The sequence below is a fragment of the Neopelma chrysocephalum genome, unplaced genomic scaffold (genome assembly GCF_003984885.1).
Source record: "Neopelma chrysocephalum unplaced genomic scaffold, ASM398488v2 Primary Assembly neopelma1_59, whole genome shotgun sequence".
Classification (NCBI taxonomy): Eukaryota; Metazoa; Chordata; class Aves; order Passeriformes; family Pipridae; genus Neopelma; species Neopelma chrysocephalum.
Genome location: NW_020897714.1, coordinates 3,321,827 through 3,335,595, shown reverse-complemented (window position 1 = coordinate 3,335,595; position 13,769 = coordinate 3,321,827). Strand labels below are relative to the sequence as shown.

The following is a 13,769-nucleotide window of genomic DNA, read 5'->3' as shown; positions in this document are numbered from 1 at the left end:
CTTGTGTTTAAATCAAAATTAGAAAATCCAAGCTGGCAGCAAACTGGTCTGCATTGTTGAAACAATGGAAATGAGGTGATTTACTTGCCGCTGGTTTAAAACTCCCACTGCCTTGTCTGTTTCTCATGGAATATGTAAAATATGACAGGCTTTTTTCCTGGGTAATTTTGAAGGGGTAAAAAGCAGCTCTTCAGAACGCAGATGTGCAACTCAGATTAACATCAGTTCTGTTTCTGTGCATGTGCAATATATGAATAATTAGACTCTACTCATTAACTCCTAAAGGAACAGTTTAAAGTAAGTTAGGATTCTTATTAATTGATTAATTGATTGTTTTACCTTAACAGTCAAGTGTGTGGATTAGAATAACTCCCAGAGAAACTTGGTGCCAATGAACATTCACATTTAACTGTATAAAGCTTTTTCACTTCTTCTGGACCTATCAAGGATTGGTGTCCCTATTGATGTATTCAGCATATTCTTTCCTACAGTGCTTTAACAGCAGTTCCTCGACAGCTGAGTAAAAACAGGTATGTTGAACCCTGACATGTAAAAGAAGCTTTGAGCAAGATGACCCATACAACAGACCCATACAACAACTCTTGTAGTCACAGATTTCACCTTCAACTTCTGCAAGACTGGGATGCCAAAGATTAAAAACTTATGATGACTGACATCCATGTGCAACCACGGAAGCTAGAGAAAGAATGTTTTCTCATAGAAAACTAATGGGCAATCTGTAAAAAAGGCCTTGTGATCTCCAGTATCAAAGAATAATTTACCTCATCCTCCCCAACCAGGGTTGGGCTGACTTAGGACCATGTAAAGGACTCTGCTTTTCTAAGACAAGCAAAGTGACTTAATGGAGGTACTATGATCTGTAATAGCTATGAACTTCCAGATAAACAGGACAGGAATGCACATCTGCTCTTTGAAAAATACAACAGCAACATTTGGCTTACAAGCTCATTTTAAGAACGACATTTAATTAGCATTCAATCGCTCCAATTTTAAAGGATTCAGAGAGTATGACAGTTTTAAGTGAAGCCTGCTTATTATTATGTTTTCTTACATGCAAAATATTTGAGGACTCTTCAAGTGGCATTCAACTCCATACAAGAGCATTTGAATCATTCTACAAAGAATAGTTCAGGTTCAATGTAATTATCAGAGTATAATGTGGCTTAAATTATCTTGCATAATTTAAGAGTTGACACATAAGCATGTTAATTTGAACTAGTCACCTTTCTTGAAAATAGAAAAAAAAAAATTCAAGCCCCTCTTTTGTAAAAATGCAAAAAAAAATCCTTCAAACTGTAGTTCAGAATCTCTTCTTTCCTCTTCTTCCCCATATGAAAAAAAATTATTAAAAAAAGAGTAGTGCAAGATGAAAAAGAAATAAACTTACTGCTAAAAATAAAGGCTACGCAGTCAGGTATGTTATGTTTTTCATCATTACGAAACCATGATTTTTGAGAAGTATGTAATTTACACAGTTAAATTAACTAAAGAAATTTGAATGTATTTCGGGGGCTAATAGACATCAATTTCAGATGATTCAATTATTATAAGTGTTATTTATTTTCTTTCTTGATGATTTTGTTGGAAAGGGTAGAATGAAACAGCTCTTCTATTCATTAAGTTGTCAACGGGTGATGGTATCTATGAGAGTATGTTTGAGCAAAACCAAAATTAAGTTAGTTTATTATTATGCACAATACTTTTTCATCACTCTCTTTTTTCCTGGTCTAATGTTCATAATTTGCATATCAGTCAGCCAAGTGAAATATTTGTTTAAAAGCTAGAAACTTCATATGGAAAGCACAGAAGCCTGATCTTGAAAATACACATACACTCCAAATTTTCTTTGCCAGAATATCTACAGAATTGGACATTCTTTCTCTGAAGGCAACTCCCTATAAAAATATTTATCATGAAATATTCTCTGAAATTCACATAAACCCTCATCTTTCATTTTGCGAGAAAGCAGACACAAACAATTTAAGTGATTTTACCAAGATCACCTAGGAAGGCTACAGCAGAAATACCATCTCAGGTTTTTCTAGTCTCTATGCAGTGCCTTAGTCATAACACAGTCCTTCCTGTCATTTATTGCTTGATTTCTGCGCAAGCATACTTCTAGCCGAGGAGGAAGGAGCTAATCTATTGTAACATTCAAGCAGATAGAGCATACAAAGACAAAGACCAGACCTCCCCTAGACAACAATTCTGGCCAACAGCAACTGGATAAGCACAAAAAGTAGGATCATTGCTGAGAAGCAATGGTGCACTCAGGTGAAAGCAGTAGGCAAAGAAGTGAATAGCCTATGGTCGCAGACTATTTTGTTTATGCTGATGAGGCATCTGTATTGTCTTTTCTATTTAGAAAAGTTGGTTCATGCCTTTTATTCATATATCTTTTGTTGATACTGGGAAAGGAGAAGGTATTTAGAGCAGCACTTCCAGCTTTTCAGGGTGGCTTATATTTGCTACCTTGACCAAGTTAGCAGAAAGGTCTTTTTGTCCTCTATACTAGTCCTGTCAGACTCTCAGAAAGAAAAGTAATAGGATTCTGGGATGAGGGTAAGGAGTCAAGGAGTCAAACAAGCTGCTTATTTTGAGAGGACAGGTGAGGGAGGTAAAGAAAGGGCTGATCAGGCAGCTGTGGAGAAGAAAAAGGGGTCTGTAGATGAGACAAAGGCACAAGGAATGGGTGTTTGCCAGGTGTGAGAGGATAGAGCCTCCACAGAATGGCACAGGTTGTGAGGCTCTACAAAGACTTCCCCCTGCCCCACCAACACAAAGATTCCTGAAGTCATATTTGCACTTCTTAGCTCGTTTCCAATACTTAAAGTTGCTAAGAAGCCTTCAGCAAGCTCCACTCATGACACTCCTCTTCTTGTTTAACCTCAAACTCAAGTTAAGTGCTTTCTTGAAGCATAATTCAGACACAGTTTAATTAACGTTTCCAAAACAAGTTTCACAAACTGTTCCCCACCTCTGTCATTACACAGCAGTCTCTGGCACTGCAACATGGATAGATCCATACCAAGCTGACTTCAGAGACCAACTTGAACAGCGACAATGAGTTAACAACCATTAGCTAAAAATAATTCTTTCACTCCCTTGCAACCGGAGTCAAGTTTTCCTGATAGTTTATTTTGGATTTGGCCAAGAATAGAGTTAATGTAGCTTACAGAATAAAACAATTAGTGCTATAATAGCTCAGAAGTAATAGAAATAATTGAAGCATAGGCAAATGTTGCAGGGACGTGACAAGACCAAGACCTACCCATGCACTAAAAACTCTGCAGCCAGATCTATAGGGCTGGTTTTTAGTATGTGCTGAAGAGTCTTCTCCAACTTCTTCCCTGGCTTTCAGCAAGTATTTCTATTTTCCAGGATGCTCTCACAGCACCAGCACTTCCCTGGAATGTGCTGTACAAATTGTTTTACTGCTTTTAGCTATGTAAGAGGATCAGATGCACAAATGATACATACTACAAAAGCAGAATTAACTTTTAGCGTGCTTAGTCTCAGGAATTGCTTTGATTCTTCTTGTACGAACACATGCAAATGTTATCTCCACATAACAAAATGTGTATCTCCACATAAAGCAGATATCAAGGCTGTGCTATGTCAGAGAACATATGGACTGACACACAGCATATGGAATGAATGACGGCTACCTTAAAATAATTGTAGCTTTCTATTTTCTCTAAAAAAAGGCACAGCTGCTCAGACCCACTGAGAGATATTTATGTCAAAGGAAACCAAACCACTTCCATAGGAAGCCACACCTAAATCAATTGCTAGTGAACCATCACCAAAATTTGCCTGACAGTGAATGGGAGTTACTGTCACATTTGCTGAAATAATTTAGATGAGACCTCATTTATTAAAATAGTAAATCTATATCACTATTAATCAAGTGTGATACAAATTATTGATCTAATACTCGATCCCTTAGCTGGTACTCAGAGGCACTAATTAAAGGACCTCTATAACCTATCTGTTGTTTGTCTCTGTGTTGAACTATCAGAAAATGCAATTGGGAGTAAAGATGAAGGCTGGAGTTAAACTCCAGTTTACTCATTTAAATGGACCCTATATAATTGTTTATGAATAACCCAACAAAACAAGGTCAACAACCCTGAATAATCGCTGTTTAGATATTGAAACATTTTGAAGTACATTAATTGGGCTAGATGAGAACCTCTATCTTTGTCACCTACCTATTATCCAGCCCCAGCAATTAAATGCCTTGACTTCTCCTGACATTACACTGAACAGGACTTGAAGTAAAACAAACAAGTGTAACATGGAAGCAATTAGTTCACATACCTTGAAATACTTCAAATGCTACAATAAATGAAATCTTAATCTCTAAGGAAGGAAAATAACAATGAAGATCACTTCAACTCCATAGTATAGTTTTGTTATGCACGTATTTCAACCATAAATTTCAATAAAACATTCCTCTAATTTAGTGGTAATAATTCTGGCTTTTATATGGAAGTGTATGAATTACAGGCTTGGTTACAAGGTAACTCTCAGTTTCCAGAAATAAGATCAGCTAATCATTAAGCGTGGTGGTGCTGCCTCAGGTAGTTAGTTGAATGGATAAAATGTTTTTGCCTACATGTCAAGACTCCATATCCAGGAATTAACTTAAGGAACAGGGAGAGGGTTGGCTTTGATTTGTTTCCCCTTTTTTTTTTCTTTTTTTTTTTTTAAGAAACATAAAATAAGGGGTCCTAATGATGTGATTTTCCAGATCCAAAAGGCTATACTTGATTAACTAAGACTTACTTTTAAAATTAATTTGCCTTTACAAGTTGTTCAGAAAATTATATGGAGTCAGCGTTAGCTTACTTCGGTATTTTACTTCTGGAATCAACCTTGGAGTCAAATGCACCAGATGTTAAAGATAAATTTGTGTCAAGGGGGATAATTTGGATTTATATATTGAAGAGTAGGTTGGCACTGCCTTTTCCCTTGCCCTCAGACTTTGGTTTTCTAGAGTCAGCAGAACTCACAGTTTGGAAAGAAGCAAGGCAAAAGGAATTGATTAACAGCAGGAAAACAATCATTATAACTCATCATATATCTGTTCACACAAGGATCCTGGTTTTGGTCTGGTGTATGAAATTCTGAGAGGAACACTTATGAAGGCCATCTACAACATGACATGAACTAAGTGACAGGGAAGTCACTTAGTTCACAGATAATTCTGAAGGTATATTTTTGTTGTTTTTCATTTCTGACACAGTTCCCTATATTTGTCAAGTCTACAGGGGCAAGCTACATCTAAAGAGACTATAGCTCACTCTCCCCCTAATCTGTGCAAGGAAATTGACAGCACTCCAACACAGTCATCCATCCTTGGAGTGTAAGAACAATTATTTAACAACACAGCTTCATGCTTTCTCATTCAGTGCTTCAAGAACTGGAAACAACAATAACTATTTTAGGTGACAGTAAAATAGATATTGCCAGTCACATCTGGTCCAACACTGATTAACATTAAATACAAACCAGACCTATTTCTTTCACATAATATCGGATTAAGTCAACCAGTTTAATGAGGGAAATCTTTTACGAAGATTTAGAGCCCATCAAGGAAGAACCAGGAGTGACACAACACTCCTGACATTAAGTGAGTGATTTATCTTATCCTATATGGTTAAGTAGTTTTGAGAGGTCAGGTGCATGTTTCTCTCCATTAACTGTCAGTGCACTACAAGGTGAGAATGTCAGATTTACAGGTCTACCTTTGGGATGCCTAAAGTAAAATGGAAGGCATCCCACCTCTCATACTCCCTAACTGATCACTTATACTAAGGAAAGAGAAAGACAGGAGAAGTTGATGGCATTACTCACACTTAAAACAGTGGGATCTTTGTTATTTATTGTGACATTGCTTATTGGAGCTATCTGAACTGACCTCTGCTTTGTTTAAGCTTAGAAGAGAACCACAGTTCTATTTGTCTTCTCTCAGCTTCTCAGTTTTCTTAGTCAACATTTACTAGTACATTTATTAGAATCAACATATTTTCAAACTGTACTGAAACTTCATACAAAGCAAAAGATAAAGGATCTTAAAGAAGAAGGGAAGAGGGATTGCCAAGGTGTTATTCTTGCTCAAGAATGCGGGGCATAAATTTCCCTAAGCTACGTTACTGCCAAGGCTACAGCTTTCCAGATCTTAAGGGTGTGTGCATGCACTACCACTGAAAACAGAATTATGCTTAAAAATCTAGAAAACAAGCAGGTTGTAACTTTCTTTTGTGGTTATTATTCCACTTAACTCTCCTTGATGTGTTATGTTAACCAAATTACACCAAGAAGGAAGATGAAGGAATGTATTTCCATGTAAAATGGGCAAAAAATTATGACATTAAAGTTATAGAGCTTAAAATATTCCTTGGTAGTAACAATTCATTTATGTTTTTTATTTTTGAGAAATCATTATGCTGGACAGTAAAAGGATAATAAACCTTTTGAAGGAATGAAATCAAAAACACCTTTAAAAAAATAAAATGTGCTGCTCCAAAATAATTTATATGAGCAATTTTTTTCATATTTCTCGACATCTAAATATTATTAAATTCTATTAAAGAGAAGACCAGTATTTGTTCCACAAACAAAATCAACTAGCAGTAAAACTACATAGAAATAATCATATTAGGACCTACCATATTAGGATAGTGAAAAAATTGAGTTAAATCCTTTTCGTGTTATCTGTATCAAGTTCAACAACACCTTAGAGAGTACTGTAGAAGTTTCTAAGAAATACAGTCTCTTCAGTACAGTAAAAAGAACTGTTTATATTAGAAATTATTTTTAAAAGGACCAGTATGAATTTAAGTAGTTATGTTTTAATTTTGGAATTCTTTTATCACTGAAAATAATAGCTAGGGATTAAAGTATGTATTCCACAGTTCTGTCTCTCAAAATATGTATATTTATAGTTGTAGACAAGAAGATAACACATCATTGCAACTAGGAACCAAAACTGAGGGCTGAAATACTGTTAAAAACAGGCAGTCTTCTCAGAAGTCAGGTCTGAACTACCAATTACTGCCTCTATGCCTGGTCAATAAGGTTACTCACCTTTTCTCATGTCACAGTCAAAGACAAGTGTATGCATTTAATCTCCCCATCACGTAATGTCATATGGGCAGGGAGAAATGCACATTGTGCAATGCAGACAAGACTGAATCAGCACTGGATCCACAAGGCAGGTAACATCCAAACCATGGTACTGTTCCAAAAGAAAGTGAGGCAACTTTCTGCACTGTGCCTTGCAGCCAAGGGAGGGAAAGCTAAGATGCTTTTAGGCTGACAGTGGTCTTCTAAACACTGAATTTTTGAGAAAATTGAAAGAGTCTGTGTGATTCTGATAGCCCTCAGAGCTTGTTTTAGGATCACTGCTCTGTCACATCACGGCATCAGACAGTGCAGAGGCAGCTGCACCACCCTGCAGCACCAGGCTGCAATTCCCCATTGCTTGTCCCAGCAAGAGCTTTTCCATCTGCTTTCTTACTCCAAGAAGTTCAGATGCTTTGCCATCAAGGCCTGCCCCCAACACACTGCTAACAGTCTCTTAATGCCTCCCTAGTCCTAGTTATCATAAAGGAGCAGAGCAAGGATTAGGCCTACTCCTGGTCTTTCTTCATCAGGGAGAAGGGAAATGAAAAAAAAAAAATCAAGCTCTTCTTAAAAAGTTACCATATCGTCAATTGTCCAATCAGATTGACTTCAGCATCACTATAACTGGGTTGTTTTTTTTTAAATAGGAAAGATGAAAGCAGAATAACATAAAAACGATCAATAAAAAGTATACCCTAGATGGCAAGTTTAGCCAGGTCCACATATCTTATTGCTACTCTTGAAGTACAGAGTATAAATCCTCTGTTTGCAAACATATAGATCTTTCCTCCATCCAGCCTGGCTTGTAAGGCACATACACAAGGTAACACTACAGGACTCTGGAAACAGGAATCTAGCTACATATCCCTAATGGAAGAATGTTTCCTCATAAGTGATATCCATGTATGCACATATGTATATATGTAAATCTATAGCTCTATTACTTTTTTCTATGGTGCACGAGTAGCAAAAGCAACAGTAGTCTGCTGCAGCTCATCGTTATTAAAAGAATAAAATTGTAAATTATGAACTTAAAAAATATTACTGATGCAATGTTCCCAGGCAACTCAAGAATCAAAAAGTTGCAAATGTTTCACAACTTTCCTCTCATTTTACACTTTCGCTACCAACGTATTCGATGTCCGGATTTCAAAATGGGGACAATTCCATTGCCTCAATTTGTAAAGAAGGCACTAGCTAACAGCACTCTGACCATAGTAAAATTCAAAATGCTGTATAAATGCTGTACAAATTCCAGAAATGCTCAATGGAACTGCTTTTCCATTCTGTGTGAAAAGCATCACACAGAAAAAAAGTCTGTTCCAGCAGATTACAAGAAAAGAAAGATATTGGGAAAATGATATAACAATACAAGTGTAGTGGGTTTCTGCGGTTGGGTTTTGGTAGTGGCGGGGGGGGTGTGTGCTACAGGGGTGGCTTCTGTTAGAAGCTGCTAGAAGCTTCCCCTGTCCTGTGGAGCCAATGCCAGCCGGCTACAGGACGGATTTGCTGCCGCTGGCCAAGGCCAAGCCATCAGCAATGATAGTAACGCCTCTGTGATAACATATTTAAGAATAGAAGGTTGTGGCGCAGAAAGAATTCCAGCCAGGGAAGAGTAGAGCAAGAACATGGGAACAACAATGTAGACACCAAGGTCAGTGCAGAAGGAGGGGGAGGAGGTGCTCCAGGCGCTGGAGCTGAGGCCCCTGCAGCCCGTGGTGAAGACCATGGTGGAGCAGCTGTGCCCCTGAAGCTCATGGAGGACCATCAGGGTGCAGAGACCCACCTGCAGCCCATGGAGGAGCCCATGCTGGAGCAGGTGAATGCATGAAGGAGGCTGTGACCCTGTGGGAGGCCCAAGATGAAGCAGGGTCCTGCTGGAGACCTGCAGCCCATGGAGACGGAAGCCCACGCTGCAGCAGGTTTTTCCCGGGTAGGACTTGTGGCACCTGTGGGAGACCCACGTTGGTACGGCTCATTCAGGAAGGACTGCACCCCATGGAGGAGTGACCCACGGGACAGCAGTTTGGGAAGAACTGCTGCCTGAGGGATGGACTCACACTGGAAAGGTCCATCAGGGACTGTCTCCCTTGGGAGGGAACCCACAGGAGCAGGGGAAGGACTCCTCTCCCTGAGCAGCAGCAGAAACAACAACTGACCATAACCCCCATTCCCCGTCCCCCTGCACTGCTGGGGGGGGGAGGAGGGAGAACATGGAAAGAAGGAGGTGTGAGGGGAAGGTGGTTTTAAAACTGTTTTATTTTTCACTCTTTGGCTCTTATCCTGTTAGTAATAAACTTAAGTACTATCCCCACTTTGAGTCTGTTTTGCCCATGAAGGTAATCAGTAACCGACCTCTCCCAGCTCTTAACTCATGAATCCTTAGCTGTTTTTTTCTCTCTCCTCTGTCCAGTTGCAGAGAAAGAGTGAGAGAGTGGCCTTAGTGGGTACTGGGCATCCGGCCAGAGTCAACCCACTACAACAAGTCAGGGCAAAAAAAAATTACTGAAGCTTAAAGGTGCCTTCCATAACAAATTAAACACACCACAAGGGTCAGTTATAAAAAAAAAAAAAAGGAGAGGCAGGGCATTAGGGAGAAACAGAAGAAAAAACCTTCATTCATTAGAGAAAGAGGAAAGAGATTATTTATCTTCAAAGTGTAAAATTGAACTTGCTGCAAAATTGATCAGATACCTTCAGATTCGGAAATACCCTATGGCAATTATTGATCAAGAGGAGTGAATGTGCCACAGACCAGGTTTATGTGCCACAAAAATAAAGGGGAGAGGGGACGCAAAAGAACTTCCGTATGTTTAAGACATTTAAGTTTGAAGCACACTCAACTGCTGAGTTAACGGTTGCACGAGTTATTGGAGCAATGTGTATGAGGATAGATGATCTTCAGGAAAACGTACCTGGCTAGATTGAATGCATCATCGATCAAGCTTGCTCGATTACTGACAGAGATAACCTGTGAGGGCCAAGCACAAAAATTGAACCATTTAGGGTGATGGAACAGTGAAGGTTCACCTATGAAAGCAGATTTTAGGGATGAAAAGAGGAGCTTACTTCGTGGTTCCTTGTTAGCTGATTAATTAGCAGCCTCCAATTCCTAATATCATAATTAACTCTAAAGTAGCCAGTCTGGTTGATGTTCCCCAGCAACCAACTTGCCTCTTCGAAAGCAGGAATTCTGTGGTGTTCTGGAAACAAAGAACAAAAAGGGAAGGGGTTTTGGTTTTAAATTTAAAAATTATAAAGACATATCAGTTAAATTTTCTCCTTCTTTAAGTATACATGAAGGCAGTAAAATTAAGTGAAAGACTAACAAAAACATTGTGCTTGATTAACAATAATCTCCTTTATCTGTTCTGATGTAGAGAGATGCCAGCTGACATTTCCATGGGGACCTTTTACCCACACAGAATTCCAAGTATGTTTTTTTTCCCCTGGAAAATATTATTTACATGAGAAGTACATATCTTAAGTCTGGTACCCTGATTCTGGTGATGCTAAAACAGCTTTCTACAACTGTAACTCAAATAATTCAACAGATGTGTTATAGAGAGAAGACTAAACCTGTGATTAAAAAAATAAATTCCTAAGTGTTTCTGCATGCATTTGATGAAGCTTTTACATTGGATTCTAAATTAAAGTATTTCCAGTTGTACAGCTTCTAGCTACTAACCACTGAGAGGCTTCTCTTTAGAGCTAGAACCTTATATCAACTAACCTGTTCTTCATCTTTCCCCTCATTTTAAGTAATCACTCGGGGCAGAAAGTCTAAATTTATTACAGTATTTCTACAGTCAAGCATTCCACAACTATTTGCAGGACTAGGGATTTCAACAACAAAAACACACTGAACTCACAACACACACTTTTGTTTCACTATGGAAAGAATCACCATAGGATGAAGCCTCATGCTTCAATGTTTCTTGAAGAAGTCTTCAATCTAGTAAATTATTCTGAAAAAACTAATCATGAACCAGAACTCACTAAAAATTCCAAAACTTTTTTTTTACTATAATAAAATTAGTTTGTACATTGTTGAAGGAACAGTTTTCTCATGCATTTTTAAAAATAAAAAAGAAATATATAAAATTTGTTTTAAATGTAATTCCATCAGGGAATTGCTTAGTATGCTTGAATTCCCTAAAAGTAACGATCAGGAAAAAAGTTAACAACATGGTCTCTACAATTCGCACATGTTATCTAGTACACAGATTTACTAAAGAAAATGATTTGTTTCAGTCTTTCTTATAAAAAAAGTAATTTCTGAGTAAATAATAGATGACTAGGACCACAAATAAAAGTTATGCTTCTCCCTCAACTAAGCAAACCCACAAATAACTATTATTTTAAGGTGCAACAAATACAAAGATCAGCAAGACTCCAATCTTAAAGACACATAATTATATGTGCAAATTCGTGGAGCTGTATCATGCACCCAAATTTAGACAAAAAGCTGCAGGATTAGAAAATAAAGTCTTCGTCTCTCCTAGGGAGTTCTGAAATCATTAAAACATCTTAAAAATACACTTCTTAGAAATATTAAGCCCAGAATAACACAGTTGTTGCCTACTCTATTCAATTGTTATTGCTCCTTTAGGGTTTGTCTAACAGATTCATATCAGCTCAATTTAATTACTCTATATAAACAAATGAGAAAAAAAATACAGACCCCCAGGTTTAGTTAAAATAATCTGTGGTAAAGCACCAAGTGGACACATTCTTTAGGAGCCAAGATATCCTGCAGAAATCAGACTGAGAAAATCAGAATAAAGTCCTACAACTCTGTGGACTTCCAAAGCATTCATACTGTCAAAGCACCTAAGCTGCTTTTGCCACACAGTCTGATTTCGAACAAGGTTGTAACACTGTGTGTCCCTTCTTCCACAGGGGTCTGATAAACACTGGGCTGTGCAGCTCAGTCCTTAGCAAACTCTCTTAGACTGCTATACTGAAGTTGCTCCTCTGTTTAAACCCTTTTTTCACTGGACCCAACATCAGAACCACCCCACTGCACCATGCTACTTAGAGAAGACTTGAATCCTGTTTCCTGTGTAACCTTATAAAAACATTACTGTAGAAATATTATATGAGATTGTAACAATTTACACCATAGTGATAAAGGCATTTGCTTAGAGCAGATTTGGATCAAATACCTCCTGTAAAAAAAGGGAGAGAAGAAATTTGAATCTGGATCTACCCCATCCTATTTATTTTTCCCAGTATGGTGCTTTGAATACAGCCTGTCACCCCTAAATATCAGCTATATTCTTTATCAACATAGTGGGTTTCTTAATAGAAACAGAAAAAAGTACACACTTCTGTATCTAGGAGACACTGCTGAGGGAAAGGATGACTTTAAGAGTTTCTCTGGTTTTTTAGGGGCATACTGCCATGGTAGGATCAGGAGCAGGCTGCTCATGCTGGGCAGAAAATCCTATCACCTTAATGCAGCACAGCCTTCAGCCCATGTTCTTCAGTTGCAAACTAACCTCTAAATATCACCATTCCTGAAAGCAGCTATTTGTGACTGCTTAATCCCCACACCTTTATGATACTACCTAAAAGCATACCAAATGGCCTATAAGCCCTTCTTAAGCATTATCTGGGTAAATAAATTCATTAAATGGAAATTTTCAAAATCAGATGTAAAAAAAATACATACCCTTTTTCTTGTTTCAGTACTTGTATTAAATTTTCACCTCTGAAGTGAAGAAATTACTTCTGCTTTAAGAGTATTGAATGGTACTTGCCAGTCAAATATGACAAGTTCTAAATAACCTATTTCATAAGTAACAGCTGTGCAACATCCCCAACACACATGGCATTAAAGGAGAATATCTTTCAGAAGCTTGATGGCATTATTGCTGTTTTGGTATTATTTTTTGGTAAGACTGCTCATGTGTTGACTTTCTGCTGAAATATGGAACAGGAATCTTTCACGTCTTCCCAGCTCATATAAAAAGGTGGTTATTTCAAGGAGCTACCTGATGCATGTGCTTCACACAATTCTATATTATTTAGTAGAATTTCATATTTGTGTTTGTCAATAAAAGAAATTCTTTGTTTTGGTGATTACAGCACTAAAAATGTCTATACACCTGGGTAATGTCTCCACTTACGAAAAACACGTTTATTAGTCTCCTGTTAAAAGTATTATAGTTAGGGAAAAGGTAGTAATTCAGTGTTAAATCCTGTATTAGAACACTCATGACTTTCTAAACAACAACAAAGACTTAATTTAGAATGAAATCTATCTTTGATGGTTTTAGTTCACCTCTTAAAATTCAATCTAAAATATATAGCCAGTTGTATTTGAGATTTAAGGTAATTTTTTTTTAATCTTCTTCCATCAGAAAGTGCTTTTCCATGGTCGTGTTTTCTCTGGATGCCTCAGAAAACAACACTGCTCTGAAACTTCCAGTTTTGCCACATACATATAGGAAATATTTACAAGGAAATGTTTAAGTTTTGTGACATTTGTTTTGAAGTAAGAAAATCAGCCAGGGTCTTATTCCCAGTTTCTCTGCTCTCAAAGTGTGAGACAGTCCTCCAGCTGGTGCTACCTGCGTGTGGCTTGAAATTCTGTGCTCTCCCAGCTC

At 37.8% G+C, this 13,769-nt stretch overlaps 1 protein-coding gene across 2 annotated transcripts in view; it reads right to left on the bottom strand.

Annotated features, from left to right (window-relative positions):
• Positions 1–13,769, bottom strand: part of TRHDE (thyrotropin releasing hormone degrading enzyme) — a 215,319-nt gene that overhangs the window by 36,694 nt on the left and 164,856 nt on the right. For both annotated transcript variants that reach the window (XM_027679720.1, XM_027679721.1), the window contains 2 exons: positions 10,225–10,358; positions 10,071–10,126 (listed from right to left, as the gene is read on the bottom strand). In XM_027679720.1, coding sequence (XP_027535521.1) covers positions 10,071–10,126; positions 10,225–10,358 — 190 coding nt within the window. The remainder of the gene's footprint in view (positions 1–10,070; positions 10,127–10,224; positions 10,359–13,769) is intronic.